Below are 18632 nucleotides of genomic sequence, written 5' to 3' on the forward strand. Positions count from 1 at the left end.
ATTAAGTACTAAGTGAAGCTCCGTTAAGTCCTAGACGTTTAAACCGGGCCCGTAGACCTCTATAACGCTTTAATAATAATATCTTCGCGACGCTCTTATATTTAAATATAGGAGACGGCGATTATTATAACCGTCTCTAGGACTACTTTTTCTCTACCTTTATACCTAATTAATAGAAAGCTATAGAGGAAAGTAGTATAGGATATATAATACTCTATTAAGTAGTAAAAGGAGTAGTTTATAAGACCTACCTAGAGCGCTCCGGAGGAGTTTAGAAACTACGACTTACTAAAGTTAACTTTTAGAGCCTACTAAAGAAGTTTAGCGATATTAAATATCTCCTACCGTAACTATAAAAGTTGCTTAGGGATACTATGGACGTAGAAATAAAAAAGCTAAGGGATATTAGTATATAGGAAGAGGTCGACCGTAATCCTAAATAAGGGATCCTACTTTTATTAAAGTGGGTATATACTTATAAATACGACGTTAATAACGAGGTTAGCGAGGTAAAAGTACGTATATATATAAGGGGGGATATATAACTACTTAACCCCTTATAAAATACGTACGCTTCGACGCTCGCCGCAAAGGCCTTTAGGCTTATAATAGTAATAGCTACCTAATTCGACCTTAAGGTAGACTAGTATAATATTATTAACGCATTCCTTAACGCGCCTCTTAAGAGCGAGAAGCTAGTAATTATTAAACTCCTAGAGGGATATAAGGTCACTAGTAAAGTAGGTAAACTCTAACGCGCTCTATATAGCCTCCGAGACTTACTAATTCTTTAGTTCTAAACTTTTACTTTTATACTCCGTAGTATGAATATGATATATAGCTACGAGGAGATTTGTATTTATTAAACCGCAGATAGGAAGGTGATGCTAGTATTTTACGTCGATAACTTTATTATTCTATACTATCGAGACGACTAAAAGGCGGCTTAGGGGATCGTCGATAGTATAAAAGAATATATTAACCTTAAGGAGAATAGACCGATTAATTACTTTCTCAGAGTGCGGATTTTACGAGACCGTATTACTCGTAAGGTTTACTTTATTTATAACGTATATATTAAGCGAGTTACTAAGCGCTTTAACCTTATAGATTTACTATATCTAGCTACCCCTCTTCTTTAAGAAGAGTTTAAACTAAACGAGGGGTAGGTAATAAAAGAGGAAATAAAGAGCTATTAAGAGAAGGTCGGGAGTGTGCTTTATATAGCTATTATAATTAGACTAGACGTCGCCTTTGCTTACTCGCAATTATTATAGTTCCTAACTAACCTAAGCGCAACCTATATTAAAGTAATTAACTACTATATCCGATATCTCTATATAACGAGATATCTTGCGCTTTACTACGGTAGTATACTAAGTACGTAATTATTACTTCTAGCTAGAGATACTAGCTTCGCAGATAACGAGGTAATACGACGATTATTTTAGGGATATATAATATTCCTTTTTAGCAGCCTAATTTAATAGAAATTAGTACGCTAGGCGACGGTTACGACGTTAACTACCGAAGCTAAGCTTCTTTACTTTAAAAAAACCGTAAAAAAGACTATAGCTCTAAAACGCCTTTTTAAAAATATTACCCTTAACCTAGGAGAAGTATAGTTAGTTAACTACGATAATTAGTAAACAATTCGACTCGTCGTAGGGGAAGGAGAAAGAATAGCTACTTAACTTCGCTATATCGATATATAGAATATATAGCTAAGATAAGAGCACGCTAGAGGTAGCTTTAAGGTTATTTATATATTAATAGAAGATATGCTAGTAGATGGACTTATTAAAAACTTTTTACGAGCTAAGTTTAAATATTTCCGTATATTTCTTAACTTTTACGATGCGCGAGAAGCTATTATAAATAGCTAAAATAGTTAAAAATGATTAATTTAGGCCACGCTTAGAAAAACTTAATGCCCGAAGGTAGACGATAGACGGAACTTAGAGTGCGGCCCGGAGGCCTAAAATAAATAAAATAACCTTGCCCCGTAGGGTATACGTATATAGAAATAAGACCCGGGTTTGTACTTATTATTTAAACTCTTAGTTTATAAAGTACGCGATCGCTAAGAGTATAGCGTCGTTAAAAAGGAGGGTTAATATACGCGTTAAGAAACGTATTTTATACGTTTTAAAATTTACGAAGCTAAGAGTAGCGGGGGTAGCGGGGGGCGCGGGAGCCAGAACGACCGTTAAGTTAACGACTTAGGGTATAAAAGCGAGCGGCGCAATAAGAAGTTAATTATAAACGATTACGATAGGCATAAGAGAGGACCGGGGGCGCGCGTTAAAAAAGTCCTCTATATAAAAGCTAATATAATTCTTATATATCCTCCGGTTATTATATATCTAGCGGACGATATTATAGAGCTTAGTAATATCCTATTAAAACTATAGTTAGAAATGCGCTTCTTAATAATAGAAAAGGATAATATACTTATAAGAGAGGGAGCGCTACTTATAATAGCCTCGGTAAGGGCCTAGGCTATTAGCCGTAAAACGACCGGTATATCGATATACCCTTTAGCCAAACGGCCGTTAAAATAGTGCGCATACCGGCTACTACTTTTTATAAAATAACGACTACTATTCTTAGTATCGGTATACCGGAGGGCTATTTTAAAATAGGGTAAGTACTAGATCTCCCGTTCCTCGGGAGCCTCTCTTTTGAGCTTTTTAGGGACTAAGTATACGTTAAATAGGCCTAGAATAGTAAAGAGAACTATACTTACCGCGGGGGGTACCTTAGCCTCTCGGCGTTCTTTTCTACTTCTTACTACCCTTTTTAGAAGAGCTAGCCTTACGTTTTTTAAACCCTAGAATAATATTAAATATAAACTCCTAAGATAATAAGTATACGATATACCCTTCTTAGAGGGCTTATTATCCGAACTAGTCTTATCCTTATTCTTAGACTCCGAGGGGGGGATAGGTAAAAGCCCGTTAGAGCTCTTATTATTACTATTTATTTTATTATTACCCTTATTACGGCCGCTAAGGAGAGCCTCGAACTTAATAGAGTCCTCGGCGTCTCGATTAGTAGCCTCGATATCCTCTTAGCTAGGGAGGGAAAGCTCAGTAGCCGGGCCTTAGTAAGTGGGTAGGAGGTTGCGGGGGGGGGTAACGACCTAGAGGGGCTCGTTAGTATTATCGCCTATTTAAACTCTTAGTAAACTATATAATACGTATATAAGAGGTATTATAAAAATTGCGCAAAACTTATTATTACTTCTAGATATATTAGATATTTATATTTAGAATAAAATTAATAAACGATTCGACGGCGTAGGCGCGCGCGCGTAGTAAACGGGGGTACTTATAGTAACTACGAGAGGTTAAAAAGAGGAAGAAAAATAATAGCTAAGTAACGCCACGAGAATTTAGATATACGCAAGGCGGCTAAGTAGCCTTGCCCTTAGTAATTTATATATTAGAAGTAGTAAAATACGTACTATTCCGGGTTAGGATTCTATTTACTTTAGATAAAGGGATATATTTATAATAAACGCGGTTCAAAAGACGCGTATCCCTTGCGCTTAATTTTCCTTTATTTATATTCGACTAAATTAGGCCTTTATGAGGGTATTTAGAGATTCTATCTTAGGTATAATAGCTCCCTAGCGGTAGTAATTAGGGGGTGTGTTACGTAATAGGGATAGTAATCGTACTTTATAAAGTGCCCGTTACGTGCTAAATTACGTGTCTATCTTAGATATCGTGTATATAAACCTTCTCCTTTTGTCTATTTCCACTTTGATAGTTAAGCCACTTTTACTACACTCCGTATGCCCATTGCTGCGTGCCATAACTCGTGACACATAGCAACCCCGGGTCTTCGAGAAGGGGTTCAGGTCCGATTGCACAAAGTTGTGCCATGGTTGGACCATGCGCCGCACTAGTTCGTTGGTTTCTCCATCAGCACACCACGAATTAAGAATCCGAAAGCGAGATTCCCTGATAATGCGATCGCGAGCCTCTCAGCGATTGGACGACACTGATGGGCGCAGGGATCATACCCCCTTCAACATTAGACGGCCTGGAACCATTTGATGAACAGAGGCGGCACTGACATGTCAGGACACGGGGCATTGCGTACTGATGGCTTGTTCTGGCGCAGAATTTTCCTCGCTTTCTCGTTCCAACTGTGGCTTACCAACGTGTCGGTGTCATTCCAGCCTGATTGCTGTCAGGAGGCCGAGCGCTTCTGTCAAAATATTAGACGACCAAGCTTGGGTTACTGGGAACTGCCTAGACCACCGGTGATTATTTCACTCCCTAAATCCGGGGGGATGGTAGCCTCGACATCTGAGTCCCTATGTCCGTATCGTCAAGGAGCACAGAGATAGACATCAATAACTTGAATCGTCGTGCTGAGCTAGTAGAGCCACGTGTATGGCGGATTACGACTTGAGCGTGGAACACAAGCTAACAAGTGCTTAAATGCCCATGATGCCTCAAAATGGGACAGTCGCACGACCGCGTCGGGCTCTCTCCTTATTAGTATGTTGTGGCACATGGAAAGCGCCATCAGTCTTTGACCGTATTCGAAATAGTATGCATGTTTTCCCCAAAGAATTCACGCTGTTTGTCCCCTTAGTCTTCGGGATAGGTCATTCGGGCCCGGAGTTGCATAAGTCAACCGGAGCATGCATAAATCTCGCCGGAAGGTGGCGCTCCCGCCGGCCAGGCCCCTGCGGGGAAATCAACACTTTAAGATTGGCATTCCCATTCTCATCCCCGAAGTAAGACGCGGATCCTGCCGCAGCGCGGGCTCTTACAAGAGCCCGCTCTTTTGAATCCCGTTCTCTGTCCAAGGCAGAAGATGCAAAACGACAGCGAATGGAATTGAAGGGTTTGTACCTTATTTGTCTGTTATATGACCCCAGCCGTCGGAATTAGGGTTACAATCCGGCGAAGCTTCGATCCTGTGCCAGCTTGCCAGGAGGCACCTCACTGAGTAGGACTACAGAGGCCAAACCTGAATACGCGGACTGCCAGTGTTATACGAGGAAGCTGCTCTGAAACCAGTCAACCACACATTTGAACCCACGTCCCCGACAAATATCTGAGTCGGCGGCCTTTCACAGCGCTCCGTCTGGCGTATTTCCGTCTCAATTTCTCTCTTAAATCCGTACATCTTACTTGAGAAATCTATCGAAATGCAGCAAACCACTAATGTGCTTCTTGCAAGTGTTCTGCTTTCAAGGTGATGTAAGATAGTCGACTGCTGCGTATTGATTGGGGTTGAAAGGTGAGCAGCACTATCGTTCTCATTTCGGTTGTACGCGCGCATGTTGTTTTACACATAGACGATTTCATTTCCAGTGACAGAATCTACAGTTCGTCGCGCATCATTAAGTTACTAATTCAAGTTCAGATTCGGGGCCAAGTTCCGAGTCTGCTGTGCCCAAGTCGAACGCGATAGCCGTAGCCTTCGGTACGGAGCTGGAAGGAGACCGCTTCCTCCGCTTGCTCCTCTTAGCGGCGTCAAAGAAGTTTTTAAGGCGGGCCCTAATACCGGGCTGTCCACGGAGAATGTCGATCCTCGATTGAGCGTAGATCCTCCCAGTATCAAGCATAAATAAGCAAACTTTGTGGATATCCCAGCATCGCTTTCGTATACCTGAGCTGGCCACAGATTGCTTGGTGTGACTTCGTAGTTCGCATTCGCCCATTACTGAGAGTGGCCCCTAGTCGTTAAACACGGTCAAAAACTTCATATTCATCCCATGTAATCATTTCTTTCCCAATCTCCATCACCCATCCCCTGCTTATCTGTACAACGGGCTACTCCTTGGGACGCCCATTCCCGCGCGCTTACCTAAGACGGACTACTCCTTTCCACACCCAGCTGTCCTCGAATTCGATCTTCAAGAGTCTGAGGTTCTACCACAACGAATATTTGACTCCCACGCCAGAACCACGAAGGCTCAATGAAGGGGCAAAATGAGGTCATGATACATTCTTCCTCCTGGGCCACATCTCCTACGGTCATAATGCGCGCATCGCCACAAGTACTCTCTTGACCGTCGAATCACCGGCTGCCTGCGTGGCCTTAATTGTTCTTTTTGCTGATCCTTTGACGCTGTCATTCCCGGCTTTCCTGAGCTGGAGTCAGGCCTGCATTGATATGTCGTAATCTGAACTCATCATCTTCCGCAGCCGCATTAGACTTTCCTTAATGAGCTTCAGGAACAATGTAGCTTATGCAAACAAGAGGTAATACTGCTAGTGCATCACTGATGACGACCAATCTGTTTCTCATCAATCGCAGTTAGTAACTACGGCTTGTCAAGCGCTCATCTGGGTGATCTAGAGTCTTGCTCGTTCTATCTATGGGAGGTGTTCTCGTAAAGTATCTTTTCCAAGACCCTGGGAAGCGCTCTAGCCTATAACGAATGAGTCTCTTTGGCAACTGTTTCTGAGATTGCTACCCAGACTTATAATGCCGACGTATGAAGATTAGGGCTTCGGCTGGTTGATCATCCTTCCGGAATAGATGGATGGAGGTCTTGATATAATACCAGCCGTCATGAGATTAAGCACAGGATTGACAACCTCGCCGCTCATGACTAGAGTGACGTTCGTCGATTGTAAAGACGCGCTGATAAAGACGAGTATGTCTGACGTCGTCGAAGTTCGGATCATAGACGTGATATCTTATGTAAACTTATACAACCTAGTAATGACATTAAGTGAGTATGAAGCCCTGTGTCATTTCATGTCTGAAGCACTACATTCCCCATAAGAGTAGGACGTCATGAACTCAATTGAAAATGACCACAAAAAGGTTCAAGGGTTTATAACGTAACTTTTAACATAGCTTGTTAGAGATAGTGCGGTCTGCAGCAGCTCCCTGAGATGCGATAACTGAGCATAAGGTGGTTGAGTGAAATCATTGATGAATCTTACACAGAAGATAGGAAAGGAGACGAGACAAAGTTAGAAAGCACTACTATGAATTAGTCGAAAACTTCTATGACCCGAATCAATCAAAAGTTTTTTAGTCGGTGATCATCAAATACCTGAAGGTTGAGTTAAAAGAACAAGTCCGAATTTATTATGCGAGTAAAGTCGATCGTGAATGCTGATGGAAGGAAATGCGAATGCATGGCTCAGGGTAGGATCGGCCTGTCAGGCCGGGCCGGGATAATCTACGGCAGACTACAAGAGGCACTCCGCTAAAACCGTTCTTTCTAATAAACCTACGGCTACTATAAATTTTAAGTATTAATAGCGCAACTTTCTTATACGTATAAATAAATATTATAATAAATCCCGTATATTATTATAAGGAATTACTTATGACTATAAGTAGTAGCGGTTACGTAAGGGCGGTTATATTACTTAATAAAAATAGGGTAGCTAGGGGGTATATCCTTCTTACTAATTTCTATTATTAATTAATTTCCCTTTCCTCTTAACTAATTTAACATTTTTTAAATAAAGTAAGTAATTTACTTACGCCCCTATAGTTATTTATTAGCGACTATATTTCGCCTTATTATACTTTATACCCTTTTTTATTTTATTTTTATTATTATTACCTAATTATATACGTAATTATAAGTATAATATTTATAATTTACTAATTAGAAATATTAATTAGGTATAATTAGGCAATTTTATACGCAATTACTAGTGTAATTTTTATTAATTAGTAATTATGCTTTTTCTTAGGCTAATATACGCGTAATTATAAGTATAATTATATATATATACCTATTTATAATTTAATTCTTTTTATTTACTTTTTTCTTTAGTATTAACTATTTACGTATATATACTAATAATTTTATATAGGATACTCCTTTTTTTAATAATTACGTACGCTATATAATATTTATAATAAGCGCTTAATATAACGTTCTAACCCGTATTAAGGGTATATAGCTCCCGATAGTCCCTATATATTAACTTATATAGTACCTTAACGACCTTACGTTTTATAAAATAACCTCTTACTTCTTTATTAATACGTATATTTTTATATAATAGCTTTTTTATTATACAGATTCTTATATTATTTATAAGCTCTTTATTTTTTTTTTAAAGACTTTTTATTAAATCTATAACCTTAGTATTATATAGGTTAGTATATACTACCCTATACTATTTAATATTATTATATTAACTTATATAATCTAGCCCTAGCTTTAAATTAAGCTTAACCTTAAGATTATTAAGAATAGCCGTTATATACCCCTAAATATTATTATAACTCGTACTTAGGTTATTAATACTATTTAAATAACTATATATAGCGACACTAAGATTAGTACTAAGTCGTACGCCTATTATAAAGCTAGTAAAAGTATTTTCGTTAATTACGTTATTTTTATAAATAAGGGCTACTTTAGTTATAATTATATATTTATTATATATAAATATACGCTCGTTACGCCTCCCGTTATTACTTATATATTACTTTATACTACTTTATATTTATTTATAGTTTACTAATAGTTCGTACTAGCTTATAATACGCTTATTAAAGTCGTTAAGCGTAGTTATAACTATAAGGGTTATAATAAAGTTTATATCGGCGCTCTATTTAAGTTTCTAAGTACTATCCTTATTATATATTATTACGGCTAGCTAGTTATAATAAGAATATTAGCAGAAGTTAAGGCTACGAGTACTAAGTAAATAGTATTATAGTTATAAATAGCTTCTCTAAAACTATATTTATAAGTCGTAAAGTAAGTAAGGCTTTAGTAATTAATCGTAGTTTTTATTAAAAAGAGTTCTTAATAAAAATAGCTAAAAGTAATTATAAGATTTAATACTAAGTTAATTATTAAAGAAGTTATAAAAAGTCTATCCTTAAGCCCAGCTTAAATTTATATTATATATAAATCCGCTTATAAATATATCCTTTATTAATAATTACTCTTATTCGTTAGGTAATTACTTAGTAAATATTAATAAGCGATTACTTAGAGTAATTATAGTAATTACTTTATTATATAATTATTATTTCTTATTTATATATAACTTATCTATAGTTTTTTTATTTTATAAAAGTTACCTTATATTCCCGTATTTATATATATATAATATACTATAGCTATTATAAGCTTATAGAGCGGGCCCTAGTCTTAGTTATATATATTAAGTCGTAATATTAGGTCTTTTTTTTTAAAATCTTATCCTTATAAACCTATAAGTAAGTCGTTATAGCCTAGGTTAGGGCTCGTTAAGTAGTTTTTTTAAAAATACTAAAATATTCGCTAAATCTTTAATATATTACTAATTAAAGCTTATTTTTAAAATTAAAGAGCGAGGATTTAAGATTAAAATACTTTACTTATTTTATTATTCGTTAGGGTAAAAATATAAGATATTAAAAAGTAAATTAAGGTATTATAAGTATATATATTATAGTCGTTCTTATAATACGACTATTAGTACTATATACGATTATAAGTTTTTTTTATTTTTTATTGGTGTTTTTTATATTAATTATATTTATAATAAATTATTTTTTATTTAAAGCTAATAGGCTAGAACATAAAAAAGAGGTAGAAGAGCTTTTTTTTTAAAAACGAGTAAAGGCTTTACGTTATGTATAGGCTAAAATAAATTAGTCTCTATCGAAGTTAGATCGTTTTTAAAAAGAAAAAAGGATAGTATTTAAAAGGGGAAAGGTAATTTTTAATTTTCTTAATATTATTAATGAGGATAAATTAATTACTACGTAAAAGGCGTAATTTAGTAATATTTTTAAAGTAATTAACTAGGATATTATAATAGCTAGGAGTTCTAGTTTTAATTTTAATTTTAGTATTTTAAAAGGGATTCTTAAGAGTTCTAGAGATTTATAATAAGTTCTTATATATTTTCTTTATATCTATAGTTTTTCTATTTAATTAGGAATTCCCGTGTTTTATTTCTAATTCTATAATTAATAATTTATTTAATTTCGTACTCTAGTTAGTTTAGTTTAATAATAATATAATCTTTTATATATAATCCTCTTAGTATAAGTTTAAGTAGTAAGATATAAAAAACGAGATAGTATTATATTATATTTAATAGTTTTAATTCGTAATTAACTAATAAGACTTTTTTAATAATTTCAAAAGGTCTAAGTTTTTTATAATTTAATTTATTACTTAGTCGTTTCGTTTTAATATTATAGTAAAAGAGATAAATACTATTCCCCTTTTTTAAAAATAGTCCTTTAATCCTTAATCTATCTGCGTTCTTTTTTATATATTATTATATAAACTCGAGGTTTAGTAAGGTTTACCTATAAATCTCCTTAAGTTTACTTATATTTACTATAGTTTTTATAGCTTATAGTCCTTATTATACTTCTTTATATACTATTAACTAGAATCCGTAATTAAAATAAAATAGAGATTTTTTTATATTTTTATTAATTATACTATTATATACGAACTAGGCTATTAATCAAAATACTATTTAATTATCTTAGTTATAGTTTATATAATAACAAAAGTATATCTTAAGGATCTAATTAATCCTTTTTATTTATTTATTAGTTTACGGATAAAATAATATTAATAGTTTATAGTTTATATTAAGTTATAAAATTAGGGATTTTTAAAACTTTAAAATAAATAGCTTATTTTTATTAAAGATAATTTCTTTTAATAAACTATAGTTCGAAAGTATAACCTTAGTAAATACGTATAATAGGTCTTTTGTAATACTTAATTCTTTATAGAAAATAAAGTATGCGAACTTAGTAAGTCGATCGACTATAACTAGGATACTATTATATTATACTTTAGTAAATAGTTCTTTAGATTTTAGTAGTTTAATAATAAAGTTTTATATAATTAATTATTATGTTTTTATTAGTAGTTATAATAGTTATAGCTCGTTATAAGGCTTATACGGGCTATTTTTATTTTTTTTATAAGTCGCGCAGTCCTTAATTACTTTTATAATTTTAATATATATAGTAGATTTATTATAATACTAGCAAATCCGTTTTTATATTTTAATAATTCCTTAGTAACTATGTACTAATATATTATAAATTTTTATAATAAGCTTAGGGGTTATTTTTTTAATCGGGCTAGTATTAATCTTTTTAGCTATTATAAAAAGTTTTATAATTAATACGAGGCTACCGTCCTTTTCTTATTTAAAAATAACTTATATCTTTTTAAAGACCGCAACTTCGTAATTAAGTCTTTTACTAAGAGCGTTTATTTTACTATTTTTCAAACCCTTTTAATAAATAATTCGGAAATTATATTTAAATAGGAATTCGCTCTATTTAACTTATTATTTATTTAGATTTTTATTTATTATAAAGTTTGCAAAGTTCTTATAATTTATATAAATTATAACTTTATACTTAGTTCTAAATAACTATAATTTTTATCCTTAAAATACTTTAATAATTACTATTAGTTCCTTATTATAAATTTACTAATTTAATTCTACTCTATAAAATATTTTAAAATAAAAATAATATAAATAAAGCTTTCCTTATTTATCTCGTTATCCTAGGACCGCTCTTATAGCGAAGTCTAAGGTATTAATCTCGACTTTAAAAGGTTTTTAAAGGTCTAGGATTATAATAACTAATTTAAAAACGACTATATTCTTAACTTTTATAAATACTTCTTTATACTTAGGATCCTAAATAAATAGGGTATCCTTTTATATTAAGTTATTAAGAGGTTTAATTATATTAATATAGTTCTTAAAGAATCGTTAATAAAAATTAACAAATCTTAAGAATCCTTATACGTCCTTAACGTTTTATAATATAAGCTAGTCCCTAACTACTTCTATTTTCAATACTTATATATAGATTTATTTTAGTATAATAATATATCTAAAGAAGTTTACTTTTTATATATAGAACTCGTATTTAGAAGGTTTAGTATATAGCTTAGTATTTTAAAGCTTTTAAAATACTATATAAATATACTTTTTATACGTCTTAAAGTTAAAAAAAAAGATAAAAATATTATTAATATAAATAATAATAAAGATATCGACGTACTCCCGGAGTACGTAGTTAATTATTATTTAAAAAGTTACTAGAGTATTAATAAGTCTAAAGGGTATAACGAGGTATTTAAAGAGTCCTTTACGAGTTCGGAATACTATTTTCTACTTATCTCTTTTTTTAATTTAAATCTAGTTAAATACTTCCTTAAGATTTATAATAATAAACTAATTAGTTTTATAAAATAGATCTCTAAGCTTAGTAATAAGTAGTAAGGGGTAACAATTCTTTTTTATAATTTCGTTAAGTTTTTTATAATTAATAATAAGTTTTAATTTTCTACCCTTTTTTAATATAAAGAATAAGGGGAATTCGGTAAGAGAATTTAATAGTTAAATATATCCTTTCTCAAGTTTCTTATTAATATATTTATTAAAGTACTCTTATTTTTTTTAATTTATTAAGTATATTAAATAGAACTTAAGTTATATCCCTTTTTTAAGTTTAATTTTTATATCTTAACTATTATATTTTAATAATCCTATTTCTTTAGGTTTTATAAATAGTTTTATATATATCTAGTACTCCTCGGGTATAGTTTAAAGTCGTTATAATTTCTAATTATTAATACTAATTATAAACTTCTTAGAGCTTTTTACTATTTTAATAAAAACTATATATTATATTTATTCTCGTTCTTTAGGAATTCTTAAAAATCTATTTAAACCCTTTTTTTTTTAAGTCGTTTAATAATTAGATTTTCTTAAAAGATCTAGTTAATAATTTAATCTATTTATAAGTTATGCTTTTATAACTATAAAAGTCCTAGAATAACGTTAATATTTCCGATCTTTATAATATTATATTATAATTATTCTTATTAATTATTAATATATATTAAGAAGTATACGGTCTCTTAATTAATATATTTATAATTATAGTTAACTTATTCTCTTTTTATTATTTATAATTAGTATAGTTTATTTTTATATACTTATAATAAGTTAAGTTTATTTATTATTCTTAGTAAGATATAGGTTTCTTATATATTACTATTAATAATAGTATTTAATCTTTATTTATAAATATCAAGGTTAATTCGTAAGTATACGTTATTACGTTATATAATTATATATAGGAACTTCTCTTTTATTTTTACTTCTTATTATTCTTTTATAATTAGCTTTTTTAGTTTTTTATTATTTATTTTTTTAGACGGGTTTTTTATTTATATTTCTTTTTATACTCTCTCTAGGCCTTAGCCTTTTTAATATAGTAAATTTAGTATTAGTCGTATTTATAGTCTTTTCATTCTATATATTCGCTATTAAGGTACTTTATAAAAAGATTAGGGTCTAGACTAAATATAGCTCTATTACTATTATTAAAGCTTAGTAATATCTAGCTAAGTAGTTAATCCTCTACGTAGACATCCTTAATAATTTTATTATTATATCTTTATAAATGAAAATAACTATTTTATTTAGATATAAAGTGCTAAAGGTATTTATTATTTAAGTATTTTACTTAAAATAATTCTTTATAAAAGGGGTCCTTAGGGTTAAATAAAGAGTAATTTTTATCTATATAGGGGGTTATTATAACCTTTTTACGTTCTCCGGTTTTATAAAACTAAATAACTTAGTTATTTTTAAAGAAGTAAATATATTTATACTATAGTTTATTATTATCCTTTTTAAAACTAGTATTATTAACGCTAAGTAGTACTTTATAATTAATTTTTATTTAAGTATATTATTAGGTAACGTCGCAAGGTTCGTCCGAATTATAAAATAATTTTATTTTATTAAAATAAAAGAAACTAGTTCCTATTTCGATATCTTTTTTTTTAATTTTAAAATCGATTCTTTTTTTATTAATAATTCCGAAATTAAGAATCGTTTTTTTAAGTATTTCGATTTTATTTTTATATACGAGGTCCTTAAGCTATTCCTTAACTTTATAAATAAATTTCTTATTAATATTTACTCGTTATATTATATAAATAGACTTAGTTAGTATTTTATCTAAATTAAGTTTTTTTTAAAACTTAATAAGTTATTTTTAGTTTATTTTATTTCGTTATACTATATATACGAGGCTATTTATAATTTCTTTTATATCGGGTCCTCTTTTTTTAAGCTTAAGGAGCTACTCTTTTATATTAACTAGGAGTTTTTATTTAATTCGTCCTTCGAGGAGGTTAAGAGTATTCTTTATAACGGGGTCCGTTTTATCCTTCCTTTTTATATTTTTATAAATCTAAGAGAGTATAATAAGGTATTTAATATTATTCTTTTTAAAAATATAGGGTTAATAGGCAAGTATCTCTTTTTTCTTTATTATTACTACTAGGGTTTTAATAAGTAGTAAGGTAAGTCGTTTATTATTTTTAAGTTATTTAAGGTACTATCCTATTTATTTTTTATTATCTTAGTAAGTAAGGTAGCTATTATTATAATAAGCTATTTATAAAAGTTATTTATAGGGAACTTTTTTATTTATAATATTAGTTCGCTTTTTTAAAATAGGTTAATATTAAATACGCTTAGGTTATTAATAGTCTCTAGCTATATATCTTAGCTTATCGTAGTTATAATATCTAAGGTTCTTTTTCTATTGAGGTTATTCTTTTTTAATAATACTAAGGTCTATTAGTTTATTATAATACCTAGTTATAATAGTCGTTAGTCTATACTTACGTTTATTATTAGGCTTAGATCGGTTATTCTAGGCGTTTTATTTTTTGCGTTCGAGGCGTTATTCATAAAGTCGATTATTAATTTTAATTATTATATTAATATAATTATAGAGTTTATTAAGTCGGTCTTAATAAAAGAGGTTATTCTTAACTTTTTTTTTTAAGCCGTAATAAAAGGCTGCTATAAGTACTTTATTACCCTAATTAAGCTTAGAGATAATCTATTTAAATTTAGATATATATTTATTAACTAATCCTTTTTATATAAAAGTTATAAGCTTTTATTTAGTAATTCGTTCTTTATTAGGGTTACTAAAGGTTTTTTTAAGTCTTTCTTAAACTTATTATAATTATCGAAGATCTTTTTAATATCTTTATTTTAGATATTACGTTCGTTCTTAAAATAGTCTTTTATAAAAGGTTTGAACTAGATAAAAGTATCCTTTTTAAAGAATAAAGCTATATAATAGATTTTATTACCTTTAGTAATAAAAGAGGTTTTATAATAATATAAATAGGCCTTAGTTTAAATAAGGAATCTTTAGAGAGTATTTAGGGACCCGTCGTAAGGTTCTAGTTTAGAGTACTTAGTTCTAAGTACTAAGGGAGGTTAAGGTACTATAAACTAAATATAAAACTACTTATTCTTATTCTTAAGTTTAAATATTATATTAAATAGTTATTAAATAGTAAGTATAATTACCTTAATAAGCTATATTATACTATTATTATTAGTAATTAATATATTCGTACTATTTAGTTAGTCTTTTATAAAATAAACTTATTAAATAAGAATAATTAAAATATTATAACTAGTTAGTTATAATAAGTATATTAATAAAAGTTAAGGCTACGAGTACTAAGTAAATAGTATTATAGTCGTAAATAGCTTCCCTAAAGCTATATTTATAAATCGTAAAGTAAATAAGGTTTTAATAATTAATTATAGTCTTTATTAAAAAGAGTTCTTAATAAAATAGCTAAAAGTAATTATAAGATTTAATACTAAGTTAATTACTAAAAAAGCTATAGGAAGTCTATTTTTAAGCCCGGCTTAAGTTTATACTATATATAAGTCCGCTTATAAATATATCTTTTATTAATAATTACTCTTATTCGTTAAATAATTACTTAGTAAATATTAATAAGCAATTACTTAGAGTAATTATAATAATTACTTTATTACGTAATTACTATTTCTTATTTATATATAACTTATTTATAGTTCTTCCGTTCCGTAGGAGTTATTTTATGTTCCTATATTCTTATATATATAATATGCCGTAGCCGCTATAAGCCTGCGGGGCGGGCCCTAGTCTTAGTTATATATATTAGGTCGTAATATATACTTTTATATAATAATAAAAGCTTTTAAATAAGTAGCTAAGTAAGCTAAAAATAATAAAGAGGGTATATATAATAGTATATAGGATTATAAAGAGTATTACTAACTTATATAAACTCTAAGTAAAAAATAATTAATTTAATATTTTTATATAGTATAATATAGGAGTTTATATAGGTATATATTAGGATATAGTATAGTTAGGCTTAATACCCGGGTAATAAGGCCCTTATAGAGTTATAGAGTACTTATTAACTATAAACTAGAGTATACGCGCTTAGTTTAGCCCGTAAAAGGCCGTAACTAACTGTATAAAGGCTCCCCCTAAAGTTTAACGTTTTTAATAAAATTATAAAACTTTTATTTATCGTATATTATTATTATATACTTTTTTATCCTTTTTAGCGTTATAAATCCCTATAAACGTCTATATTTTTATATATATATTTATAAAACCTTATAAATAAAAGGATACCCCTATATATTACTATAATTATATATAAATATTTACCCCTTACTTAAAATTTCTTTTTTAGTTTCTTATTTTATATATTATTACTTTTTTAAAATAGTACGATTATATATTAATTTTTTATTGTATTAAATAATAATTATTATAAAATTAGAAAATAATTAGACTTATAATATAATTATTATATATATCTTTATAGTTTTTAGTACTAAAATTATAAAGCGAACTTTCGAACGTTAACTTATAAAATAAGACCTATAATAAGAAGAGCGTACGGTTTTCTTTAAGGATTTATTAATTCGTATTTAAGAATTATTCTTTTAATAATACTTAAATAATAAAGATATCCTTTTTTAACTTTAGTCTAAAGGATTTAGAATTATAACTATAGGATTATTAATACTTCGTTAATAGAATTAGCTTTAGTAATAATAAATACTAAAATAGCTCGTAATTATATAATAACGATTAAAAAAGTTCTTTTTTAATATACTAAAGGTTACTTACCGTACTAAAAAGTATAATAGAGAGTATTTTTATATATAAGTTCGCTAATAAGCTTATATTATTAACTAAGATAAACTTTACCTTATATATCGCAAAACCTTTTTATAATAAGTTTAAAATTAATTAAGTAAAATAAAGTACTATCGTAAAAGGTTTATAACTCCTAGACTAAATTATATTTAGTTTTTAAATACGTATAATAAGCTTCTACTATTTAAATTTAAGATCTATACTAATATTAATACTTATTCGCAGTTTATTATATAGTTTTATATAAGGGTTTTTACTTATATATCTTAAAATATATTTATATAATATCTTACCGTTATTTAATAACGGGGATTTATATTATTATAAGTTTATTTAGACCGAGGGAAAGAAACCGTTCTTATATTTAGTATTTATTATTACTTTTTATAATACCGTTTAATAATAAAAAGTCTAATTATATTCTGTAATTACTAAACCTTTAGTAAAAGTATTTATAACGTTGAGATTAAGAGTTAGTAAAATCGTTTTTATTAAAATAAATTAGTATATTAACGGGTAAGTAATATATATCTTAGTATATATAAGTATATTTACGTTGATAAGAATACTTTTAATTACTTAAGTTCTAAGGGCTATTCTATATAAATATACTCTCTAACTAGATTATACTTCTATTTACGTATATATTACTAATTCGTTTTAATTTTATTAACTTTATATAAATTTAAAACTCTTATCGAATTTATTATTAAAAAGGTCGCCTTTACGTTATTTTTAGTTAGTTATAATAACTATATTATTAACTTATATTACGAACTATATAAAACTTTATATAGCTAATTAATTAAAACTAAGTTTAATAACTATTAAACGCTATTTAGAATAGTAATAATCTAGACGTATATTTTCCTTAAGCTACTTTATAAATTTATACTTTAATTATTAAAGGCTCCCTAACTATATTAGCTAAAAATACGAAGTTTAGCGAGGTTAATTATCTTTATTTTAAAACGTATTAATATCTTCGTATTTGTTTAAAGTAATATATACGTAATAAGCTCTAATTAAAAGTTATTTTACTTAGTAAATTATAGAGCGGTATTATATAAGTTAAGTAAAAATTAAAAAACTTTAGAATTAATTTTAAAATATTAAATAGCTTTGTAATTACGAGTAATAGTAAAGACGAAGAGGAATTATAAATATAATTATAGTTTATTTTAAACTATTTACTAACGAGAATGCTCGTTTTTATCTTTATAGTATACTAAGTTATTTACTATTATAAACTTTATTTTCTTATCGAACTATTATAATCTCCTTTTTTTTATTATTTTTATCTTTTTTAACCTTTTTCTTAGCCTTTACCTCCTTCTTAATAATCTTCTTTTTTTACTTAATTAATAATTCCTTTTTAATCTTTATTGTTAGTTTAATACTAATACCTATTAAAAGCCGTATTTTTAGAACATTTCTATACGTCGTTTTACTTAAAGTTTTAATTATAATTAGCTTTATACGACCTTTTCCTTTTTTTACTAACTAAGGTTTAATAACTAACGACTTAATTTTAGTTTAAAAAATAATAAAAAGTTAGTAATTATCTTTTTTATATAAAATCGTAGTTTTAAAAAGGAATCTCTTTAAATTTATAGCTT

General features: G+C 28.7%; 1 protein-coding gene across 1 annotated transcript; it reads right to left on the reverse strand.

Moving 5' to 3' along the window:
* Positions 1 to 10040: 10040 nt before the first annotated feature.
* Positions 10041 to 10193, reverse strand: CLUP02_01784 (uncharacterized protein; the record flags this gene model as incomplete). The annotated part of the gene is made up of 1 exon (XM_049280821.1): positions 10041 to 10193. A coding segment is annotated over one exon (153 nt), but the record flags the coding sequence as incomplete, so codon positions are not given.
* Between the last annotated feature and the right edge of the window lie 8439 nt (positions 10194 to 18632).

This window comes from Colletotrichum lupini, chromosome 1 (assembly GCF_023278565.1).
Source record: "Colletotrichum lupini chromosome 1, complete sequence".
Taxonomy (NCBI): Eukaryota; Fungi; Ascomycota; class Sordariomycetes; order Glomerellales; family Glomerellaceae; genus Colletotrichum; species Colletotrichum lupini.